General features: G+C 46.8%; 1 protein-coding gene across 1 annotated transcript in view; it reads left to right on the top strand.

Moving 5' to 3' along the window:
* Nucleotides 1-17,520, top strand: part of LOC135366416 (Bardet-Biedl syndrome 5 protein homolog) — a 58,411-nt gene extending 40,891 nt beyond the window's left edge. Inside the window, exons 7-11 of the mRNA XM_064599102.1 lie at nucleotides 11,405-11,636; nucleotides 13,968-14,030; nucleotides 15,701-15,844; nucleotides 15,982-16,071; nucleotides 17,258-17,520. Coding sequence (XP_064455172.1) covers nucleotides 11,405-11,636; nucleotides 13,968-14,030; nucleotides 15,701-15,844; nucleotides 15,982-16,071; nucleotides 17,258-17,386 — 658 coding nt within the window. The 3' untranslated portion in view covers nucleotides 17,387-17,520. The remainder of the gene's footprint in view (nucleotides 1-11,404; nucleotides 11,637-13,967; nucleotides 14,031-15,700; nucleotides 15,845-15,981; nucleotides 16,072-17,257) is intronic.
* The last annotated feature ends 299 nt before the right edge of the window (nucleotides 17,521-17,819 follow it).

Genomic DNA, 17,819 nt, shown 5'->3' with positions numbered 1-17,819 from the left:
AATAGAACTGAAATTCCTTCAAATTGATTTCGACGTCCGTCTATGGGGCTGGGCTGGGTTGGAGAAGAAAGCAGGCCAAATAGAACTGAAATTCCTTCATACTGGTTTCAACGTCCGTCTGTGGGGCTGGGCTGGGTTGGAGAAGGAAGCAGGCCAAATAGAACTGAAATTCCTTCAAATTGATTTCAACGTCCGTCCTTGGGGCTGGGCTGGGTTGGAGAAGAAAGCAGGCCAAATAGAACACAAATTCCTTCAAATTGGTTTCAACGTCCGTCTGTGGGGCTGGGCTGGGTTGGAGAAGAAAGCAGGCCAAATAGAACTGAAATTCCTTCAAATTGGTTTCAACGTCCGTCTATGGGGCTAGCTGGGTTGGAGAAGAAAGCAGGCCAAATAGAACTGAAATTCCTTCATACTGGTTTCAACGTCCGTCTGTGGGGCTGGGCTGGATTGGAGAAGGAAGCAGGCCAAATAGAACTGAAATTCCTTCAAATTGATTTCAACGTCCGTCTATGCGGCTGGGCTGGGTTGGAGAAGAAAGCAGGCCAAATAGAACACAAATTCCTTCAAATTGGTTTCAACGTCCGTCTGTGGGGCTGGGCTGGGTTGGAGAAGAAAGCAGGCCAAATAGAACTGAAATTCCTTCAAATTGGTTTCAACGTCCATCTATGGGGCTGGGCTGGGTTGGAGAAGAAAGCCGGACAAATAGAACTGAAATTCCTTCATACTGGTTTCAACGTCCGTCTATGGTGCTGGGCTGGGTTGGAGAAGGAAGCAGGCCAAATAGAACTGAAATTCCTTCAAATTGATTTCGACGTCCGTCTATGGGGCTGGGCTGGGTTGGAGAAGAAAGCAGGCCAAATAGAACTGAAATTCCTTCATACTGGTTTCAACGTCCGTCTGTGGGGCTGGGCTGGGTTGGAGAAGGAAGCAGGCCAAATAGAACTCAAATTCCTTCAAATTGGTTTCAACGTCCGTCTATGGGGCTGGGCTGGGTTGGAGAAGAAAGCAGGCCAAATAGAACTGAAATTCCTTCATACTGGTTTCAACGTCCGTCTATGGTGCTGGGCTGGGTTGGAGAAGGAAGCAGGCTAAATAGAACTGAAATTCCTTCAAATTGATTTCGACGTCCGTCTATGGGGCTGGGCTGGGTTGGAGAAGAAAGCAGGCCAAATAGAACTCAAATTCGTTCATACTGGATTCAACGTCCCTCTGTGGGGCTGGGCTGGGTTGGAGAAGAAAGCAGGCCAAATAGAACACAAATTCGTTCATACTGGTTTCAACGTCCGTCTGTGGGGCTGGGCTGGGTTGGAGAAGGAAGCAGGCCAAATAGAACTGAAATTCCTTCAAATTGATTTCAACGTCCGTCCTTGGGGCTGGGCTGGTTTGGAGAAGAAAGCAGGCCAATAGAACACAAATTCCTTCAAATTGGTTTCAACGTCCGTCTGTGGGGCTGGGCTGGGTTGGAGAAGAAAGCAGGCCAAATAGAACTGAAATTCCTTCAAATTGGTTTCAACGTCCGTCTGTGGGGCTGGGCTGGGTTGGAGAAGAAAGCCGGACAAATAGAACTGAAATTCCTTCAAATTGGTTTCAACGTCCGTCTGTGGGGCTGGGCTGAGTTGGAGAAGAAAGCAGGCCAAATAGAACTCAAATTCCTTCAAATTGGTTTCAACGTCCGTCTATGGGGCTGGGCTGGGTTGGAGAAGAAAGCAGGCCAAATAGAACTGAAATTCCTTCATACTGGTTTCAACGTCCGTCTATGGTGCTGGGCTGGGTTGGAGAAGGAAGCAGGCCAAATACAACTGAAATTCCTTCAAATTGATTTCGACGTCCGTCTATGGGGCTGGGCTGGGTTGGAGAAGAAAGCAGGCCAAATAGAACTCAAATTCGATCATACTGGTTTCAACGTCCGTCTGTGGGGCTGGGCTGGGTGGGAGAAGGAAGCTGGCCAAATAGAACTGAAATTCCTTCAAATTGGTTTCAACGTCCGTCTATGGGGCTGGGCTGGGTTGGAGAAGGAAGCAGGCCAAATAGAACTCAAATTCCTTCAAATTGGTTTCAACGTCCGTCAATGGGGCTGGGCTGGGTTGGAGAAGAAAGCAGGCCAAATAGAACTGAAATTCCTTCAAATTGGTTTCAACGTCCGTCTATGGGGCTGGGCTGGGTTGGAGAAGGAAGCAGGCCGAATAGAACTGAAATTCCTTCAAATTGGTTTCAACGTCCGTCTATGGGGCTGGGCTGGGTTGGAGAAGGAAGCAGGCCAAGTAGAACTGAAATTCCTTCAAATTGGTTTCAACGTCCGTCAATGGGGCTTGGCTTGGTTGGAGAAGAAAGCAGGCCAAATAGAACTGAAATTCCTTCAAATTGGTTTCAACGTCCGTCTATGGGGCTTGGCTGGGTTGGAGAAGGAAGCAGGCCAAATAGAACTGAACTTCCTTCAAATTGGTTTCAACGTCCGTCTATGGGGCTGGGCTGGGTGGGAGAAGGAAGCTGGCCAAATAGAACTGAAATTCCTTCAAATTGGTTTCAACGTCCGTCTATGGGGCTGGGCTGGGTTGGAGAAGGAAGCAGGCCAAATAGAACTGAAATTCCTTCAAATTGGTTTCAACGTCCGTCTATGGGGCTTGGCTGGGTTGGAGAAGGAAGCAGGCCAAATAGAACTGAACTTCCTTCAAATTGGTTTCAACGTCCGTCTATGGGGCTGGGCTGGGTGGGAGAAGGAAGCTGGCCAAATAGAACTGAAATTCCTTCAAATTGGTTTCAACGTCCGTCTATGGGGCTGGGCTGGGTTGGAGAAGGAAGCAGGCCAAATAGAACTGAAATTCCTTCAAATTGGTTTCAACGTCCGTCTATGGGGCTTGGCTGGGTTGGACAAGGAAGCAGGCCAAATAGAACTGAAATTCCTTCAAATTGGTTTCAACGTCCGTCTATGGGGCTTGGCTGGGTTGGACAAGGAAGCAGGTCAAATAGAACTGAAATTCCTTCAAATTGATTTCAACGTCCGTCTATGGGGCTGGGCTGGGTTGGAGAAGAAAGCAACCCAAATAGAACTGAAATTTTCTACTCTCGCGTCTTTGGCCCTTTGGATGTATCCACACCGTCCTTCCCACTGACTGTGTCCAAAGGTGCTTCATATTCCCAGGTAGCGTCAATGTGACGCTCATGCAAGTCCTTGGGGGTTTGTACCTCTACGAGACTAACGCATGCAGAAACGGACTAAAATGTTACCTAGGACGGTAATCTTCCCATCATGTGCAATGCAAAGTTTTACTTGAAAGACTCCCAAGCTATGACTTGATATGAGTGATAATTAACACCTGGAAAAAGGAGTTAGTTCTGCAAAGCCTCGTAAATACCAGTTTTGCATTTTTCATGGTCACTTATCATTACAATTTCTCTCGGATTCTTGTTTTAAATGGACACTCCAATCTGCAAACTTGTGATAATCATTCAATTGAAGCGGTGATCACCCGGGGGAAATTGCTTGTGTTTACAAAAGTGTCGAGAGATTAATGATGAAAGATGTAAGTCATTGAAAACGATAGCTAGCTATAGCATTCGAACACACATCTTCTGGAATACCGGTTCATAGTTCATCATTCATTTCTTAGCCACTTGAGGCTTTTGTATGTATTTGTCCTTTCTGCCTGTTCCAGCTTCAGAACGTCAATTGTCTCGTGTTGAGAGAGCTGACGGAAGAAACTCTTTCAGTGTAGGTTTTTTAATTACTCTTCGATTTCTGGTCTTACAGAAATCTGGATCAGCTGCAGCAGGCAGAAGCCTGACAAGGTAGCTGGACCGACACAACATGCAAACGAAAATGAATAAAACAAGTACCAATCAGTGACTAGATTTACAGCAATATGCATTGCAGACAAGTGTAATACTGCTTGTTAACGATACATATATCAACTCTACAGCGTACAACAAGCACTATAATGAGCTCTGAATCATTCGGAAGATAACCAAGGTTTTATGAATCACGGATGATAGTTTTGCTGTTGACGATGGTGATAGTATAAAGGCAGTTTAAACAGAATTGTTGACATTTCCTTCAAGGTAAACGCGCAACATGCATTTAAACTGCGCGTCCGTATAGTGCTGTGTTAGAAGGTGGTTAAACTTACTATGAAAGAGTGGTATCACCTATGACATGCTCTGTTTACCGTAGTCAGTCCTTAGGATTGGAATCATAAATTTTCTTGCCGTTCGAATGGGATATAGGGTCGTCCTATGTGTGAGGCATGTACGTCCTTACCGCACTTCCTTCATCATCTCCATCGAACCCAATCATCTCCATCGCACACGTACAATGTACTCCCTTCAGCAAAATACTCCCATGGATATAGAACAACTTTCAACGATGATTGTCTCCCATTCTGACTTTTGCTCCAAAGAGCATTCGGTTACTCACTTGAGGGAACCCCCGCATGCGTGGTAGTATATCCTTCTCGCAAAAAAAGTATTTATGCTGCTCTCATAATTGTTTTCATAAAAAGAGAAACACCCTGTATATTTCCTTCTTGCGAGCTTCGTTTTTACAGAAAATTATATTGTGCCTGATTGCTTTATTACTGATATTAAATTGACTCGTATTTTGGAAAGCAATCTACAATCTACTTGCCCAGGCTTATTTTTACCCAATGTGATTTCACTTGTTCTGAACTGCTGCATTGGTTTTATTTCCTATAGTCGTTGAAGGGAGTTGACAAACAGTCCACCATGATGCAACCTGTTAGGAAATAGTTGAGTTAGCTGTTAGGAAATAGTTGAGTATAAGATGGCAACGAACTTTGTTTTTAGAATGGCTTTCGTGATTGATTGATGTCCTAATGACCATTGATGACCTAATGATGCGGGCAAACGCCGATTTGGCAGTACTTTATGAGTGGACGCTTTTAAATAAATTAAAGGTCAACGTAAAGAAGGCTAAGGCGGTGATATTTAGGGCCAAAAATACGAGAGTAACTCCATCTGCTGACATAATTGTCAATTCTGATGTAGTTGAAATCACGACAGGTGTAAAAATTCTTAGAGTATATTTCAATGTAGAGTCACTGTATAATGAATACTTGACTTCGGACGACAATGTTGTTCACCTCCAGTCCAAAATAGCTCGAACTGCGGGGGGTGATAAATCGTAACAAATTTATCTTACTTGAAAAAGTGCGATTACTGGTTTATAACGCGCTCTTTCTGACGCACTTGTATTACTGTTCCCTAGCATGGGGCACTACTACGCAAGGGAACTTACATATGATATCTGTTGTTCAAAAGAAAGCAGTTCGGGGCATTGCTAATGTGCCCATAGCGCAAGATTTGACTAATATTTTCCTGAAACTGAAAATTGTCCCTATACAGGTTCCTTACAAGTACAGGCTTGCGGTCACATACAAAGGTGCGGTAGGGTCTCACAATTATGTCTTCCTCCACACAACCAACCTTAAGCCATGAGCACTGACATATAATGTACGTGATCTCCCGCACTGGGAGGTACGTTTTTCAAGGACAAACTACGGGAAACAGAAAATTACTTACCAGATGCCTATGCTGTTGTTGTCAAATCCCTCAAATATTAAGCGTTGAGAGGGGCAGACTTGTTAATGTTTGAATACTGCATATCTTGTGTAGTATTCACCCTCTCAGGCACTTGCCTGTGACGTGTACCCAGCACACTTTCTTGTGTTGTCAATTTATACTTTTTTGGTGTGCGTATCGCGAGGCTGAATTAAGCGGCATGTATCACCCACATGCAAGATTGTAGGTTCGCCTGTGCCTTTTCACCGTCTTTTTATTTCTACACCACTGGCAAGACCAAGGGTTCAGGGACTTTGTCAAGCTACACTGTGCAGCTTTTTGTCCTGGGTTCCCCCAATTTTCTGAGTGAGCTAAAATGAATTCAATATACAATATATGATTGTGCCCTGATCCACCAAGTAAGCGACAAAAAAATAATAATAAACGACACGAGAACTTCCTCAGCCGTGACCAGGTATATTTCCGCTTTAGCCACTCTTAAAGTAATAGTCCAAAAGCTGGCTGCCTGCGAGGGCTTTCCCCCTTATGGTGTCGTCTCTACTGTCTAAAAGCGATTCAAACAAGCTGAGCACCTGTCGACTGGGAAATTCCTTCATGCTGCGGTCCTTGCCCAACACCCTGCACAGAACGGTGAGTATCCCTGACAGTTGCACAGGTTGGGCTTCATTCGCAAGCAATAGAAGTAGTTGAGTGTTTGAAGACATGTCCACTTGAATCATGACCACAAGAAGATCAGACATCTTGAAACGAATTGCCTTGTCCGGATGCGCAAGGTGCGCATATGCGGCGCAGACGATGCCGCTATGGTACATCGTTAGCTTATTTCCCAGGGCTGGTAAGACACTCTCCAAGAAAGCAGCGGCTGCCAGGATCTTTGCTGTCTCGTTGCCCCGAAGATCTTCCAGGTGTCTTTCCACGAGAACAACATGTTCGTCCGGTCTCAGCCACAAATTAATCTTTCTGTAAATCGAGCTGAGCATTCACGACCATATCTGCCGCGTGCTGCACGCACTGTTCATTTCCTGTTGCCATTGATGACCATGTCAAATATTCTTGCAGTCATACTTGCGAATGTGCTCACAATGCGAGTGTGACAAAATATCTTCATCGTCGGCCGGTGGAAACCAATTTTAGAACGAGATATTCAAGGTGGTATTCTAGTGAACATAGTAAACGACCGGCATAAGTTACTGCGGGCTGTTCTGGTAACCCTGAGCCAGTGATCGCGGAGTAGAGAGGAGACCGAACTCGACACAGAGGAACGCGGCCCACAATTCGCCGCATAATTTCCCACCGCGGCGCGGCGCACGGGTCCCATGGGAGGTTTGATTCCGAAACCAGCTGCCTTGGCAGTGTATGTATATTTGGGTATTATGAGCTGCGTTCTTTCATGGGGTATCATTATTTCAGAAATGTTTGGTGGCCTGTTTACGGCCCCTATAACAACCTTACAGCGCTTTGTTATTGTATAAAATACAAAGAACAAGCAAAATGGAACTTGAGTGCACAAAGAATTCAGAGGATTTTTTTTTCAACTGCTGAGGTTTTTTAGTTTCCCACTCCCAAATTTCTGGAGTTTCGCAGTGTTCTCACGATCTCAAAATATCATGTTGGCATGATTTAGATGGTGATTTGGTTTCGCAGAAATCACACAAGGGAGGTGATTGCATATGGCAGCCTGACTCTATCCGGCACTGAAGTGAAGTACAGCGTCACTGAAAAAGAATGTTCGGCCGTCATCTGGGCACTCGAAAAGTGGCAACCAGATAGTGAGAGACTTAAAACTCACGTGGTCACTGATCATGCAGCTCTCCGGGGGTTGTTCTCAAAGCATCCACTATAGGGTAGACTATACAGAGATGCAAAATTTCCGGAAATTTTGAATCGCCCGAAAAAAACCGGTTTCTTCCGTTTTTTTTTTGAAAAAAAATTGAGAAAATGGAAACAAATGCGGTTACTGCTGAGTCGAAGCACTGCCGGCCAAACCACAGCATAGAATGAGCTAGAAAGTTTAGTGCTGCTCATCCTCTAGGCATAAATGCAGAGCAGACCAGCCCATGAGACTGCTGTCCACTCAGCGATAGTTAAGTATTAGAGAACAACCCGTCCACTCCGACCAGAACTCCGACACTGTGTGAACGCGATGACGATCGCTGGGAGCGGTCAGACGGAGCTCTAAGTTGGTGGTTGTTGGCGGATTAGGGGCACCTAAGGCATTGTTGGCGAGTTGGAACGCGTGGAAGGCGAGAAAATTTACATTTTTGAATTTTCTCACCTGAAAAGTTTGGGCTATTTTTTTCGGAGAGGGAAAAAAAACGAAAAGCTTTTCCCCAAAAATTTCCGTTTTTTTTTTTTGTGTGTGTGTGTGTGGGGGGGGGGGGTTCGCGTCTCTAGGGTAGACTGGCAAGAAGGGTGCTCAGAGTGCAAAGCTTTCGCTTTGAGGTAACTCAACGAAAAGGTGGTGGTGGTGGTGGTGGTGGTGGTGATGGCGATAGGGCTTGCCAACAAAAAGGAAAACTTAACAAGGTGGCCGACGCCCTATCCAGAGCAGATGTTGCGGGGTTAATTAAAAAGAACGTGGTGTCACAACAGAAACCCTACGGAGGTGTTCTTTCGAGAGGCATTCTTTAGAGGGTGTTCTGCCTGCGCAGCTTGTATTTCTGGTGTTTTCCTTTGTTTTCTTTCCTTTGGTGGCGCCACCAGTTCTTGTGGTATTATTGCTAGTGTTTCACTTCTACTTCTACGTTTTTTCGGGTTCATGAATATCGAGAGGTCTTGTGTTCTCTTTCTTCGTTCGAATTGAGCGACCATGAGGGCTGCAAGGTGAATTATAGCATAATTTTTTCACCTAATGTACTGGAGCTTTGAATTGGTTTAGCTATCTGACAAGTCTTCAGCTTGGAAGCATTCAGACGAGGTCAGAATAGTGAAAAAATGGCTACAAAAGGTTGTCGACTCGGCTGCTGGTCATCGCCCCAGGGTCTTCCATCACGGTCAGCATAACGCCACTTCATCCTTCAGTGAACTTTCATCTTCGACGCTGTTTCCAGAGGACACCATATCATCTCCAAACAGCAGAAGCAGGGCGCATCCGAGGTTGGTCGGCTCACGTATTTTCTTAGAACGCACTGCTACGTCTTCAGAACTCCGGCTCTGCGCGCATACTAGCCAATGGAGGTTAAAGGTGCTGGTGAAGTTGTTTCGAGACCTGAGAGAGAAGCTCTCGACAGATCGTCTACAACGGCGGTCGCCGACGTGCAGGGAGCAAAGCCTAAGCGGAGACTAGCTCTGTCCCAGAAAGCCCAGCATAACTACGAGTTTGAGAGAGACGAACATCGCACCCGATTGGAGAAGGCGTGGGAGGAAACCGAGCTGGAGCTAGAGAAGGTAGATGCTCGTGAGGCTTCGTCGCAAGGGCTAGCAAACCTCAACGCTTTGCTACAAGCGCTATAAGCTCCGAGCGGCGAAGTTTACTACGTTCCTGACGAGAACAAACATTGAGGAAAGCCTTACTGAGCGAGACGTACAGAACGCAATAGACAAGGATAGGCATAACCATGTCTGTGGAATACTCGCTGGGATCGAGCATCAACTCGAAACAGGCACCAGACGCGCTGATGGCTCCGTGAGTTCATTTGGCTTATCAAGACAGTCTTCTGCATCCCATGCAAATTCCTCAACGAGCGTTGCAACAACTAAAGCTGGAGCGGATGCTGAAGCGGCACGCACACTCGTGTCTTACAGCCAGCGAGAAGCTGCCCTGAAATTGGAAAAAGCTCGTATAGAAGCAGAAGAAGAAGACTCGAACGTTCGGATGCTTGCTGAAGCCTTGCTTGCCTTGCTTGGAGAACCGACTTACATTGATAAGTGGGTGGAAGATACCTTGGTGGAACACTCCTCCGGCCTGAGGTAAGGGAGATTGGCCGGCGCTTGCGCGACTTCCACAATGCCGCCCGGCGGGGGGCGTGACCCGTATTGGGCCGCAACACAGGACATTTTATCATTCCCCTTAGAACACTTTCTCGATAATGGACTGGTATCAATCCCTGTTGTCCTACGACCCTTGAGTGGCTCTTCCATTTGCGCGAAGAGCCATAAATTCCTCACACAATGCCTTGAAGGTATTACAGATGACTATAGGGACATCGCTGAAGTGCGCCAGTATGGAGGCGACGGGCTTGTCTGTCGATCCTGAAATGTTGCTGTTGTCCGCTCGTTACTCGGGATATCGTCGTTCGGTGGACGCCCAGCGAGGGCTTTCATCCCCCCTCATTTGACTTGTGTCAAAGGCATTGTGAAGGAAGTGGATGTGGCACTTTCATCACTAGAGGTCATCGATCTTTTGGCATCACATCCTACCCGCATCCGCGCGCACGTTATCCGCATCCGATCCGCATACGCAGGATACACAGCAGTTTACATCCGCATCCGATCCGCTGAGCAAAACTCGCCATTCGCATCCGATCCGCAAAATCCGCACGTTTCCAAGGACGCGCCGCCGGAAGTAGGTTGGTTTAATTTCGGATGCCTCCATGCTGTCACGGAAGGACTCACGACGAAAAGAAAAGGCAAACCTTTTCAATAAACGCGATATGTAGAAACTTCTGGAACGCGTGGAACGCTACCTCATCGGTGCTAGCGCGTTTCGAGACGCCAGAGTGCCTCCTCTCCCGTCTTGGCCGTGATGGTCAAACGTGAACCCGAGCATGCGCTCTCTAACGGCGCGCAATACAAATAAATTGCTTGTGGAAAAATTACAGTACGCGCGGTATATCCGCATCCGATCCTCTACCGATCCGCTGCCTTCGCATTCGCATCCGATCCGCATCCGACCTCGCGCCATCCGCATCCGATCCGCACACCTCAGTGAGTGCTAAATTGTCATCCGAATCCGCAAGATACCGTAATTTCACGCGTATAAGCCGCACCGCAGATAAGCCGCAGGACGCGTTTTTAGGAACGTTTTGCAAATTTTCTGGCAGATAAGCCGCACTCGCAGATAAGCCGCGGGCAATACGAGACGACTGATTTGGACAACAAAGGAGACCATAGAGAAGGCCATAAACCCCGTGGTCCATAGTGTACAACAAAGGAGGTCAGCTCTGAGTTCTACCAAGTACGGATTGTGCCCTTGTTGGGCGTTTTTCATGGATTGATCGGTCAGTAGTCTTCCAATTGACGTGAATCACTGTCACCACTTTCGTTAAAGCTGCTTGGGGGAATGCACCAGGAAGATTATTCTACTCGAATGTGGGCGCGTCCCTGTTACGCACTGTTCGTGCATCGGCAGGGCAGTGCTGTTCCAGAGACACTGTCGGCCCGGCCCTTTCGTTAAAACTGACGTATGGGGAAAATACCAGGAAAAAATAGTCATCAGATAAGCCGCACCGCTGGATAAGTCGCAGAGCACCCGTGAGAAAGAAAATCGCGCATAAGCCGCGGCTAATACGCGTGAAATTACGGTACTTGCGGATATCCGCTTCCATCCGCGGATGGCGCAGGGCTCCAGTGCAGTGCTATAAACTGGTGTTGTAGCTGACGAACACCGAAATGTACATACGTGTAATAGGTGGGGCCGGTCGAGCTTTGTAGCTTGCGATGTTTCGAGAAGTATGCCGGTGCTGCATGTAGGAGCTTCTAAATGCCTTCAAGTTAATCAGAAAGCATTATACTCGTATAATTATTTCAGAGTGTAATCAGAAAGCAACATGTCCTTGCGTGGGTACATAACACCAAGAGCTTCGAAGTATCTGCCGCGCCAAATAGCGGATGTACACCTGGAAAGTGTTTTCAATCAGAACAGCTACTTTGACCGTTATCGACTATACTTACGCCTTTATACACGCACCTTATACACCTTTCCCCATAGGTCATACAACAGCAGCAAGCCGTACCGGGAACTTCGCCTGCGGGCAGCCCTCCTGCAGCGCGGTCAGCTGATTGTGCTGCCAGGTGAACACATCTGTAGTCGTGTACAGGGAGTGTGGAACCTGTCTAGTGACCAGGGGAATCTGGGAACCTTCTACATATCCAACGTCCGGCTCGTCTGGCACGCCAACATGAACGACTCGTTCAACATCAGTCTTCCTTATATTCAGATGGTGAGTGAACAGTATATTTACACGTTTTATGTATTGCCTGCATGTAGAACTACCATACACTCTAAGAAAAAAGGTACAATTTCCTACCCACAGTTGCAGCAGGACGGTACTTCTACCATTTCGTGCCATTCCACACGCTACTTCTCCCCCGCGGGTATAAGCGGCGGCGTGTCTTTCCCTTTCTCCTCTCTCTCACGTTTGCTCTAAGAGAAAATGGTAGAATTTCCTACCCAAGCTGGTAGAACGACAGATTCTACTCTGCATTTTGTTTCTACTCTGCAGTTATACCCAAAAGGTGAAACTGGTTGGAGTAGAAATGTGGTTGCAATGCAGCTCTACCGAAATGGGTAGAAAATCATACCTTTTTTTCTGAGAGTGTACGCCTTAGGTGACAGTATGTGATTGCTCAACCAACCAACCTTTCTGAGTTAGCGAGGCATTCAGAATCGTGCTGTCGAGTTCATAATTTCGCACTACAACAATCAAACTAAATGAAGAGTCTCGCGTGGGTAACCTGCTATTCAGAAGGCGTACGCACGGTTTTTCACAATTTTACTCTTTTCGGTAATATCTTGTACCTGCCTGCTCTCGTGTCGTGTTCGTTGAAATTGAAAGTAGACATAAAAAAATCAAATCACGCCATACTTGCTCAGAATAATTCTTTCACAGACAATACGTGAGTGGGGTTCCCTTCAAAGATAACGCATTTGATAACGGTGTTACACTGTTATGCACCTCAGTACCTATTTATCTCATATTTTTTCATGTGCTTTTATCCTTTGTTTTCGCTGCCCCATGTATTCACTAATGCGTGACGTATGTATCATGTTTCCATAATTTCGTCCTGATATGCAATTCCCCGCTGTGGTCCACGGAGGGTTTGAAATATAATAATACATAAAAGTGCATTTCTTGGTGTTGTCTGGCAACCCATTTTATTCTCACCGTTTTCACTTTTAGTGTGAGAGAATTCTTGTGTCATTAGTTCATCCTACGCTACTGATAAAAACGGCAGTAAAGCACACCTAGGGTTTTTATTCAGCCGAAGTCGTAGTGCAATATGACAGAGAACAAAAATCAGTAAAATTCCAATTCGAATTGTATTCTTGGCTATGTGGGGAAGTGACAGGAGCATGTGGCGAAACATTTCTTCTTCTTTTCGAGTGTTGAGAGAGGTGAGCCAATATTGGGCTCGCTACTCTTCTAAAGAGAAAAGAAGGTAAAATTCAAACGGACCCCCCCCCCCCCCCCCAAAAAAAAAGAAACAAATGACACATACATTTTACATGGTACCTGTAGTTCGTCCTAGCTCGAGGGAAACTGCCAGTGAAAGAGCTCGCGTTTGTCGGCCTCACAGAGGTTTGCAACGTCACGACTGAGGGCTCTGGGGGAATGCGTGTCCTGGGCCCACTTTTAAGGGAACTGTGCCGACATACGTCTGAGGGCCGTCTGAGGAAAACCCGCGAAAAAGCTCCCGAGAGCACAGCCGACACCGGGATTAAAACCTGGTTACCTCCCAGTGCCGACATGACATGGCCGGCCCGCTAACAACTCAGCCATGTGAGCTAGTAGAAGCCACATGGACCTCAAGTGCAGGTGGTGGTGGTGGTGACGGTGAAAGGGCTCGCCGTTGTTGGCCTCACAGATCGCGACTGACGCCCTGGGGAATGTGCCTCTTGGGCCGACTTCTAAGGGACTCAAGTGTAGTTGTACTGATATCTTATTTGAGAGCGATCCAATGACACTATTCCGACCTGCACAAGAGGAAAGGGAGAAGCTGATGAGCTCCGCGAAAGGCTGACCTAATTGCGTGGCGCATTGCGCAAAAGCTACTCCAGTTTTGCAAGAAAACAAAGAACGAATCCGTATAACGGGCGATAAACAATGTTTAATCGACAGAAAAACTACAATGAACGAAGCTCGCTCACGATCCCAGGCCCATGCCGGCAACGATGACATAACATTTAACACTCCACATTACAAACAAACTGTCGACAGGCTATCGGAGGCTTCATCGGAACCGTTGATATTCACATCACCCGCACCACACGTTTTGTTCCAAGTATCTGTACTTTGTACTTCGGAATTGGCGGGGTTGAGAAGGGACGCGGAGGGCTGCGCCAGAGAAGTTCCTTCGTGATTTTCCGCGATCATATATAACGAGTAATCTAGGCGTGCTGTTCCAGTACGCTACAGTTCCCTTACATAATCATGACTGAGTTACCTGACTGACCATGACTTTATCTTTTGTCATTACATAGGGGGGGGGGGGCATGACCTTAATGCTATTCCGAAAAATTAATCACCGTTTTCGATGACTCCTGTGACCAGTCTAGCATCAAGACGCGGGAATCCAAGTTCGGCACCGCACTTGTCATTGAAACGACAGAATCTGTAAGTACTATTTTAGTCCAGTGGAATTGTTGTCTCACCATGTTGTCCGTCTCAGCAAGGTTCATGCGGCATTGAGCGCGTTATTGCCTTTCCATCTACCTCTGCAATGCATATTGGAAGGCTGCATGTCGTCAAACTGTTGCAAGAAGTTGATATTGCCTTTCAATAGCGAAGTATATGTTGTCCCACTAAAGTTATAGAACGCAATCTTTGCCGTGCTTAAACACTTCTGAGCTCTTTTTGTTTTCAGGCGCGAGCTTTTCGTTGAATCTGACCGGGAGATATGCCACGATGAAGTCGTGTCAGCTGTGCTAAGAGCGATATGGAACTGTTGCTGAAAGTACTGCACAGAAAAGCGTCGTGCGGTGACGGAACCCATGAGTGCTTGTTTTAAAGGAGAGTGGAAAGTCTTAAGAACAAGTATGAGGGGAGGAGAGCTAGAAGGCCGAATTGACGAACACTCGGAACTCGACTGGAGCTGCTCCTCTAGGGCGGTTTTGCGCTTTATAAATCGACCTTGACTCGGACCGCTCTTCGGTTGGAGGAATTCCCCCGCGCATTTCTAAAAAAATCTCGAGGTAGCATCGGCGCTACACTCTAAGGAAAAAATGAGTAATTTTACTCCTTTTGGGGACTAAATGCATTGCCACAAAAAATGGTCTCTTTCAGGAGTAAATGCGCGGGAGTAAATGAATATCACAGAGTGGAGACTGCATTTCACGCTCTGGTTTAAGAGTCCCAGGTGCGTAATTCGTCTGCATGTATGAAAATACTTCGAATCAAACCGTCAACAGAGATATATCGAGTGATATAAAATTCTGCGACATACATAGGGCACAATTTGCGAAGAAAGAAGCGCTAATTCTTTCTTATACCCCTGTCACACGGGCATTTTCGATCCTGCTCGACCGAACCTGCTTGAACCCAATGCAGATCGGATGGTGCTACACGGCCGCTTCCAAGCAGGATCGAACTTTGATCCTACTTGACTCAAGACAGTTCCCATAACAGGATTGAGAATTTCAAGACAGCTCGACGGCCGCCATTTGCATCCTCGACCCCGGTGAACTGTCATAACTTAAGACGGACATGCGCGCGAAGCTACAAATGATGCTTACATCGGTATACGATAAATTACCACTAATATCGCTGTTCTATAGGAAACGCGAAATTAATGAGTTCCGTTTATTCATTTGCACAGATCAACCATTCAATGTGCATTGAAAGTGGCCGTGTAGCAGCGTCAAAACTCGAGCGTGCTCGGGAAGTTCGATGCAGATCGGATTCGAGAAGGATCCAAATGCCCGTGTGACAGGGGTATTGCTCTGTGTAAGCGGAAATTGCTACGTTGGCTGAGTTATACAGCCTTATGCCATCAAATTGACCAAGAGCACATATTTACGTAGACTGTTGCATTCGGAAGACCATTTGCGAAGTTCAATGACAATTTGCAGTCTTGGGGAGTAAATGTCGGGGTTAGGGGACTAAAATGGGGAGCAATTGCAGCCTATAGGACTATAAGCTGCAATTGCTCCCCATTTTACTCATTTTTTCTCTTAGAGTGTACCTCGAGATTTTCGAGGATTGCGTGCGGGGATGTGATCGTGATCCCGATCGTGACAGTCCTGCTTGATTCATATAACACCCTGTAGTAAATTGTGTTTGTCCAGAGTGGTGGCTACGTGCTCGGCTTCAAGGTAGACCCAGCAGAACGTCTTCAAGAGGTGTCCCGAGAACTGTCTAGTCTCTATAAAGTCCACAAGGCTAGGCCGGTGCTCGGAGTCGATTTCTGCATGGAGCAACACTTGAAAGATGTAATGTTGCATTTTGTCCTCTGCTGTGATTTCTTAGGCATAGCAATCGCCAGGCATAGGCTGTATGTTCTGAGCTGTTTGATTTTCGTGATTTTTTTGTGTGAATGACTCGAGCGGCTATTTTTCTTCTTGTTTAGCAGCCGTATGGTGAGACAGACCAGAAGGGCCCAACCATGGAGGAAGATGAAAGCCAAGTGATAACCGAGAGCCACTACGACGCATTTGCAGTTAGTATATAGTTTTCACTTAACACACATATGCCTCCCTGGGTCTCTAGGCTCTTGATTATGGTGCAGGTCATCAACAGTTTGCTAACATGATCGAAATTTTCCGGTCTTATAAAGGGAGGCGCTGTTTGATTGTTTCACAGGTTCCCAAAAAACTTTCTTAAACTTTCTTGCTGTGCAATAGGACTCACAGGCGCCGTGTTGGTTGTTGAATTTCGGTTCTGCGCCCTTGTGTTGGCTGCCCTTCTAGAGAAAGAAAGGCTGCCCTTCTAGTGGTTGGCGCTGAAACCAGTTCCTAGGGTGCTGGCTAGCTCTGTGTAACAGAGGCACACTACCAAAATAGACCTTTTGAGAAAAGCCAGCCCCACCTCTGGCGCCCGAGGTATCATGGGAAGATGGAGCGCCAGTTTGCTGTTTGCTGCTGCCGGCGCATGCACGGACGCTATGCAGATTGCAGACGCTCTGGTTGCATCTCTCTGTGAGAGGGATCGCTCGATTGCGTTTTGTTTTAGAATTCGCCGGACGCGAAAGAGGTAGCGAGTGCTCTCAAGAGCAAGCCTGCGCTCTTTGTACGCCTTAAACACTCAAAGGAGACCAACAGTACGCGACATTCATTGTTCACAGTGTAAAAGCATACCTAGACATCCCACGTGGTCTGTCAGGAAAAAGCAGACAACAGAGTAGTGTCTCTCAAACATCCCAGGACGCCTTGCGCCGCTCACTTGGGGGCGCGGGCACTTTAATCGAAAGGTCTATTCCCATTGAACAGCGCCTCCAAGTGCATAACGCGTCAACTTCTCAAATAGCATAGCATCAGGTTGACAAATTGCGCGCTCGAGCATGTCTAATGACCATTGACTTCAATTATGATTGACGACTGGCCGTGTGACAGGGTATATTATGTCCGCTTAGAAACAGCGAACTCACCTCGGGAGCAACCATCAGAAGAGGGAGATGATGACTCAGGTGCAAGCGCTGTTCCTAACGAGTTGATTAATTTTCTGAATCAAGGAACGACCGCGTGACGGGTCAGTTTATTTGGAAGCATTCAGTTAACAAATCTCTCAAGAATATTGCGTACTAGTAACGTAACAAGCTGGGTATGTTACATTCTGCTTGCTGTTCCACATTATTGCGTTTGAAACGGAGTTGCTGCGTCACTTCTTAAAAATGCACTGTGGTACAGGCCTACCTGGCAGAAGAAAGCAAAGTCAAGTGCCGTGACGTGGTGTACAACACTGAGCTGGGATTGGCGATGGAAAAGCTGAAGGAAGGCTACACGCTCGCCTCGCTCTGGGAAGTCGTTCCACCATGAACAACTCACATGTGTGAGATAGAGCGCAAGGCCTTGCACGTTTTCAAGTTGCGTATTGCGAGAGTTTTGCTCAGCATCTGTAGTTGATAATTTGATATTAAAGCAAGTAGCTGTGGAACGCTGCCTAGCTTAGACTATTTTGTTTTGCATACCTATTGCGTGATTGTCTGCACACCGCTTAAGGCGGAGTCACATGATCAAGTTACGTTCGCTCCCGTCAAGCGATGGCGGCACTAGGGGAATGAACGTATATTGTAATTCTATTGTTGTGAAAAACTCACGTGACCTTTAGCGTCGGGCCAATCGTTGGACGACGGTTGAGTAGTTTTTTGCTTATCTTTTCTTTGTCTCCCTGAGTGACGTGTGACGCTGACGAGGCTTACCCCTTCTCATCTGTTCTCTCCCTCTATCCCGCTTCAGCGGTTCTGGGTGG

The sequence above is a fragment of the Ornithodoros turicata genome, chromosome 8, assembly GCF_037126465.1.
Source record: "Ornithodoros turicata isolate Travis chromosome 8, ASM3712646v1, whole genome shotgun sequence".
In the NCBI taxonomy this organism is placed as follows: Eukaryota; Metazoa; Arthropoda; class Arachnida; order Ixodida; family Argasidae; genus Ornithodoros; species Ornithodoros turicata.
Note: the sequence above shows the minus strand (reverse complement) of the source record. Positions and strands in the feature narration are given on the sequence as shown.